The 7,500-nt window shown below is 51.9% G+C and overlaps 1 protein-coding gene across 1 annotated transcript in view; it reads left to right on the top strand.

Annotated features, from left to right (window-relative positions):
- LOC139240502 (IQ motif and SEC7 domain-containing protein 1-like) overlaps nucleotides 1-7,500 on the top strand; it is a 144,252-nt gene that overhangs the window by 22,381 nt on the left and 114,371 nt on the right. Inside the window, exon 4 of the mRNA XM_070869044.1 lies at nucleotides 2,091-2,252. Within this exon, the coding sequence (XP_070725145.1) occupies nucleotides 2,091-2,252 (162 nt within the window). The remainder of the gene's footprint in view (nucleotides 1-2,090; nucleotides 2,253-7,500) is intronic.

Raw genomic sequence — 7,500 nt, 5'->3', positions numbered from 1 at the left:
TCTAAATCGTTGATATATACCACAAAAAGCAAGGGACCCAGCACTGAGCCCTGCGGTACCCCACTGGAAACATCCTTCCAGTCACAAAACATCCATCGACCATTACCCTTTGCTTCCAACTCCTCCAAGCCAATTTTGTTTGCCCTGTGTGTGTGTGTGTGTGTGTGTGTCCCTCACCACAAGCGGGCCCCACAGCCAAGCGAGTCCGCGCGCGCGTGCACGCATGCGACGTGGCGATGCGGCTCACAGGAGCTGGGCCTGGGGCATAGTTTCAGGATAAGGAGTTCAGAGAAGCTAACTAGGAAGGCAGAAAGAGAGCTGGCCTTTATTGCAAGGGGGATGGAGTATAAAAGCAGAGAAGTCCTGCTACAACTGTACAGGGTATTGGTGAGGCCACACCTGGAGTACTGCGTGCAGTTCTGGTCTCCGTATTTAAGGAGGGATACACTTGCATTGGAGGCAGTTCAGAGAAGGTTCACTCGGTTGTTTCCGGGGATGGGGGGGTTTTCTTATGAGGAAAGGTTGAGGAGGTTGGGCCTCTACTCATTGGAGTTTAGAAGAATGAGAGGTGATCTTATCGAAACGTATCAGATTCTGAGGGGGGGCTGGACAGGGTAGATGCAGAGAGGATGTTTCCCCCACGTGGGGGAATCTAGAACTAGGGGGCACATAGTCTCAGAATAAGGGGTCGCCCATTTAAGACGGAGAAGAGGAGGAATTTCTTCTGGTGAATCTGTGGAATTCTCTGCCCCAGAGAGCTGTGGGGGGCTGGGTCATTGAATATATTTAAGGTGGAGATAGACAAATTTCTGAGCGATAAGGGAGTGAAGGGGCGGGCGGGGAAGTGGAGCTGAGTCCATGATCGGATCAGCCACGATCGTATTAAATGGTGGAGCAGGCTCGAGGGGCCGAATGGCCTCCTCCTGTACCTAATGTAACAGGCTCGAGGGGCTGAACGGCCTCCTCCTGTTCCTAATGTAACAGGCTCGAGGGGCTGAATGGCCTCCTCCTGTCCCTAATGTAGAGGCTCGAGGGGCTGAACGGCCTCCTCCTGTCCCTAATGTAACAGACTCGAGGGGCTGAACGGCCTCCTCCTGTCCCTAATGTAACAGGCTCGAGGGGCTGAATGGCCTCCTCCTGTCCCTAATGTAACAGGCTCGAGGGGCCGAATGGCCTCATCCTGTTCCTAATGTAACAGGCTCGAGGGGCTGAACGGCCTCCTCCTGTCCCTAATGTAACAGGCTCGAGGGGCCGAATGGCCTCCTCCTGTCCCTAATGTAACAGGCTCGAGGGGCTGAACGGCCTCCTCCTGTCCCTAATGTAACAGGCTCGAGGGGCCGAATGGCCTCCTCCTGTTCCTAATGTAACAGGCTCGAGGGGCCGAATGGCCTCCTCCTGTCCCTAATGTAACAGGCTCGAGGGGCTGAACGGCCTCCTCCTGTCCCTAATGTAACAGGCTCGAGGGGCTGAACGGCCTCCTCCTGTTCCTAATGTAACAGGCTCGAGGGGCTGAATGGGCCTCCTCCTGTTCCTAATGTAACAGGCTCGAGGGGCTGAACGGCCTCCTCCTGTCCCTAATGTAACAGGCTCGAGGGGCCGAATGGCCTCCTCCTGTCCCTAATGTAACAGGCTCGAGGGGCTGAACGGCCTCCTCCTGTCCCTAATGTAACAGGCTCGAGGGGCTGAACGGCCTCCTCCTGTCCCTAATGTAACAGGCTCGAGGGGCTGAACGGCCTCCTCCTGTTCCTAATGTAACAGACTCGAGGGGCTGAACGGCCTCCTCCTGTTCCTAATGTAACAGACTCGAGGGACTGAACGGCCTCCTCCTGTTCCTAATGTAACAGACTCGAGGGGCTGAACGGCCTCCTCCTGTTCCTAATGTAACAGACTCGAGGGACTGAACGGCCTCCTCCTGTCCCTATCTCCGGCGCAGACAGTGAGTAAAGACCGAGGGGCTGGGGGCTGAGGTTGGGAAGTCGGGAGATGTCCGAGAGAATGGGAGGAGGGAGGGGAGAGGGCGGCCAGCGTACAACAGGCGCGCCTTTTGTAACACAAAAATGTCTTCTTCCTCCAATCGCCCTCCGCCGCAGGAAGCCGGAGAAGGGGATCCGATATCTCATCGAGCGAGGGTTCGTGGCGGACACGCCTGTCGGCGTCGCAAGATTCACCCTGGAGCGGAAGGGACTGAGTCGGCAAATGATCGGCGAGTTCCTGGGCAATCGGCAGAAGCAGTTCAACAGGGACGTACTGGAGTGAGTAATGGCCGACCCTGACCCCTGACCCGAACCCTGACCCCTGACCCAAACCCTGACCCCTGAACCCTGAACCCTGACCATGGGCAATCAGCAGAAGCAGTTCAACAGGGACGTACTGGAGTGAGTAATGGCCGACCCTGACCCCTGACCCGAACCCTGACCCCTGACCCAAACCCAGACCCCTGACCCTGAACCCTGACCATGGGCAATCGGCAGAAGCAGTTCAACAGGGACGTACTGGAGTGAGTAATGGCCGACCCTGACCCGAACCCTGACCCAAACCCTGACCCCTGACCCTGAACCCTGACCATGGGCAATCGGCAGAAGCAGTTCAACAGGGACATACTGGAGTGAGTAATGGCCGACCCTGACCCGAACCCTGACCCCTGACCCAAACCCTGACCCCTGACCCTGAACCCTGACCATGGGTAATCGGCAGAAGCAGTTCAACAGGGACATACTGGAGTGAGTAATGGCCGACCCTGACCCCGAACCCTGACCCCTGACCCAAACCCTGACCCCTGACCCTGAACCCTGACCATGGGTAATCGGCAGAAGCAGTTCAACAGGGACATACTGGAGTGAGTAATGGCCGACCCTGGCCCCTGACCCGAACCCTGACCCCTGACCCAAACCCTGACCCCTGACCCTGAACCCTGACCATGGGTAATCGGCAGAAGCAGTTCAACAGGGACATACTGGAGTGAGTAATGGCCGACCCTGACCCCGACCCCTGACCCAAACCCTGAACCCTGAACCCTGACCATGGGTAATCGGCAGAAGCAGTTCAACAGGGACGTACTGGAGTGAGTAATGGCCAACCCTGAACCCTGACCCGAACCCTGACCCCTGACCCTGAACCCTGACCATGGGTAACCGGCAGAAGCAGTTGAACAGGGACGTACTGGAGTGAGTAATGGTCGACCCTGACCCCTGACCCGAACCATGAACCCCAACCCTAACATTGACCCGAACTCTAATCCTGACTACTGACCCTAACCGTGACCCTAACCTTGACCCGAACCCAGAATCTAACCCTAACGTTGACGCTGAGATAGAGTGGATAGGACGGACCCGTTTCCCTTTGGCAGAGGGGTCAACAACCAGGGGGCAGAGATTGAAAGTAATTGGGGGGAGGTTTAGAGGGGATTTGAGGGGAAATGTCTTCACCCAGAGGGTGGTGGGGGTCTGGGGGGGAACTCGCTGCCTGAAAGGGCGGTAGAGGCAGAAACCCTCACCACATTTGGACGTGCGCTCGAAGTGCTGTAACCCACAGGGCTACGGACCCAGAGCGGGAAAGTGGGATTAGGCCGGGGATGGCTCTTGGTCGGCCGGCGCGAGGCGGACACGATGGGCCGAATGTCCTTCTTCCCGCGCTGTAAATTTCTCCGGTTCTATCCCCCACAAGCCCACAGAGACACCGAGCCTGATCGAGCAACAAGAGAGCCCCCCTCACTCCGCACAGGTCCACTTAACAAGAACATCAGAAATAGGAGCAGGAGTCGGCCATTCGGCCCCTCGAGCCTGCTCCGCCATTTAATACCATCATGGCTGATCCGATCATGGACTCAGCTCCACTTCCCCGCCCGCTCCACAGAACCTTTCACTCCCTCGACGCTCAAAGCTCTGTCAAGAATATTTAATGTCTATCCAGTGACTTGAAACGGGAAGAAAGCAAGCAGCCCTTGATATTCACCGGTATTCCCATTGCCGAATCCCCCCACCATCAACATCCTGGGGGTCACCATTGACCAGAAATGTCACTGGACCAGACACATAAATACTGTGGCCACAAGAGCGGGTCAGAGGCTGCAAAACAGATACACTGCTTTGGGTACTGTTGAGGGGGATGACTCATCAGGGGAGGGCAGCAGCAGCCAAGTTCATGGCACCGTGGCTGGCTCTGCTGCACAGGAGGGCAAGAAAAAGAGTGGGAGAGCGATAGTGATAGGGGATTCAATTGTAAGGGGAATAGATAGGCGTTTCTGCGGCCGCAACCGAGACTCCAGGATGGTATGTTGCCTCCCTGGTGCAAGGGTCAAGGATGTCTCGGAGCGGGTGCAGGACATTCTGAAATGGGAGGGAGAACAGCCAGTTGTCGTGGTGCACATTGGTACCAACGACAAAGGTAAAAAAAAGGGATGAGGTCCTACGAAACGAATTTAAGGAGCTAGGAGCTAAATTAAAAAGTAGGACCTCAAAAGTAGTAATCTCGGGATTGCTACCAGTGCCACGTGATAGTCAGAGTAGGAATCGCAGGATAGCGCAGATGAATACGTGGCTTGAGCAGTGGTGCAGCAGGGAGGGATTCAAATTCCTGGGGATTGGAACCGGTTCTGGGGGAGGTGGGACCAGTACAAACCAGACGGTCTGCACCTGGGCAGGACCGGAACCAATGTCCTAGGGGGAGTGTTTGCTAGTGCTGTTGGGGAGGATTTAAACTAATATGGCAGGGGGATGGGAACCAATGCAGGGAGACAGAGGGAAACAAAAAGGAGACAAAAGCAAAAGACAGAAAGGAGATGAGGAAAAGTGGAGGGCAGAGAAACCCAAGGCAAAGAACAGAAAGGGCCACTGTACAGCAAAATTCGAAAAGGACAAAGGGTGTTAATAAAACAAGCCTGAAGGCTTTGTGTCTTAATGCAAGGAGTATCCGCAATAAGGTGGATGAATTAACTGTGCAAATAGATGTTAACAAATATGATGTGATTGGGATTACGGAGACGTGGCTCCAGGATGATCAGGGCTGGGAACTCAACATTCAGGGGTATTCAACATTCAGGAAGGATAGAATAAAAGGAAAAGGAGGTGGGGTAGCATTGCTGGTTAAAGAGGAGATTAATGCAATAGTTAGGAAAGACATTAGCTTGGATGATGTGGAATCTATATGGGTAGAGCTGCAGAACACCAAAGGGCAAAAAACGTTAGTAGGAGTTGTGTACAGACCTCCAAACAGTAATAGGGATGTTGGGGAGGGCATCAAACAGGAAATTAGGGGTGCATGCAATAAAGGTGTAGCAGTTATAATGGGTGACTTTAATATGCACATAGATTGGGCTAGCCAAACTGGAAGCAATACGGTGGAGGAGGATTTCCTGGAGTGCATAAGGGATGGTTTTCTAGACCAATATGTTGAGGAACCAACTAGGGGGGAGGCCATCTTAGACTGGGTGTTGTGTAATGAGAGAGGATTAATTAGCAATCTCATTGTGCGAGGCCCCTTGGGGAAGAGTGACCATAATATGGTGGAATTCTGCATTAGGATGGAGAATGAAACAGTAATTTCAGAGACCATGGTCCAGAACTTAAAGAAGGGTAACTTTGAAGGTATGAGGTGTGAATTGGCTAGGATAGATTGGCGAATGATACTGAAGGGGTTGACTGTGGATGGGCAATGGCAGACATTTAGAGACCGCATGGATGAATTACAACAATTGTACATTCCTGTCTGGCGTAAAAATAAAAAAGGGAAGGTGGCTCAACCGTGGCTATCTAGGGAAATCAGGGATAGTATTAAAGCCAAGGAAGTGGCATACAAATTGGCCAGAAATAGCAGCGAACCTGGGGACTGGGAGAAATTTAGAACTCAGCAGAGGAGGACAAAGGGTTTGATTAGGGCAGGGAAAATGGAGTACGAGAAGAAGCTTGCAGGGAACATTAAGGCGGATTGCAAAAGTTTCTATAGGTATGTAAAGAGAAAAAGGTTAGTAAAGACAAACGTAGGTCCCCTGCAGTCAGAATCAGGGGAAGTCATAACGGGGAACAAAGAAATGGCAGACCAATTGAACAAGTACTTTGGTTCAGTATTCACTAAGGAGGATACAAACAACCTTCCGGATATAAAAGGGGTCAGAGGGTCTAGTAAGGAGGGGGAACTGAGGGAAATCTTTATTAGTCGGGAAATTGTGTTGGGGAAATTGATGGGATTGAAGGCCGATAAATCCCCAGGGCCTGATGGACTGCATCCCAGAGTACTTAAGGAGGTGGCCTTGGAAATAGCGGATGCATTGACAGTCATTTTCCAACATTCCATTGACTCTGGATCAGTTCCTATGGAGTGGAGGGTAGCCAATGTAACCCCACTTTTTAAAAAAGGAGGGAGAGAGAAAACAGGGAATTATAGACCGGTCAGCCTGACCTCAGTAGTGGGTAAAATGATGGAATCAATTATTAAGGATGTCATAGCAGTGCATCTGGAAAATGGTGACATGATAGGTCCAAGTCAGCATGGATTTGTGAAAGGGAAATCATGCTTGACAAATCTTCTGGAATTTTTTGAGGATGTTTCCAGTAAAGTGGACAAAAGAGAACCAGTTGATGTGGTATATTTGGACTTTCAGAAGGCTTTCGACAAGGTCCCACACAAGAGATTAATGTGCAAAGTTAAAGCACATGGGATTGGGGGTAGTGTGCTGACGTGGATTGAGAACTGGTTGTCAGACAGGAAGCAAAGAGTAGGAGTAAACGGGTACTTTTCAGAATGGCAGGCAGTGACTAGTGGAGTGCCGCAAGGTTCTGTGCTGGGGCCCCAGCTGTTTACATTGTACATTAATGATTTAGACGAGGGGATTAAATGCAGTATCTCCAAATTTGCGGATGACACTAAGTTGGGTGGCAGTGTGAGCTGCGAGGAGGATGCTATTAGGCTGCAGAGTGACTTGGATAGGTTAGGTGAGTGGGCAAATGCATGGCAGATGAAGTATAATGTGGATAAATGTGAGGTTATCCACTTTGGTGGTAAAAACAGAGAGACAGACTATTATCTGAATGGTGACAGATTAGGAAAAGGGAAGGTGCAACGAGACCTGGGTGTCATGGTACATCAGTCATTGAAGGTTGGCATGCAGGTACAGCAGGCGGTTAAGAAAGCAAATGGCATGTTGGCCTTCATAGCGAGGGGATTTGAGTACAGGGGCAGGGAGGTGTTGCTACAGTTGTACAGGGCCTTGGTGAGGCCACACCTGGAGTATTGTGTACAGTTTTGGTCTCCTAACTTGAGGAAGGACATTCTTGCTATTGAGGGAGTGCAGCGAAGGTTCACCAGACTGATTCCCGGGATGGCGGGACTGACCTATCAAGAAAGACTGGATCAACTGGGCTTGTATTCACTGGAGTTCAGAAGAATGAGAGGGGACCTCATAGAAACGTTTAAAATTCTGACGGGTTTAGCCAGGTTAGATGCAGAAAGAATGTTCCCAATGTTGGGGAAGTCCAGAACCAGGGGTCACAGTCTGAGGATAAGGGG

The sequence above is a fragment of the Pristiophorus japonicus genome, chromosome 32 (assembly GCF_044704955.1).
Source record: "Pristiophorus japonicus isolate sPriJap1 chromosome 32, sPriJap1.hap1, whole genome shotgun sequence".
NCBI lineage: Eukaryota > Metazoa > Chordata > Chondrichthyes > Pristiophoridae > Pristiophorus > Pristiophorus japonicus.
The sequence above is the reverse complement of the archived record's forward strand: the minus strand, read 5'-3'. Positions and strand labels throughout refer to the sequence as shown.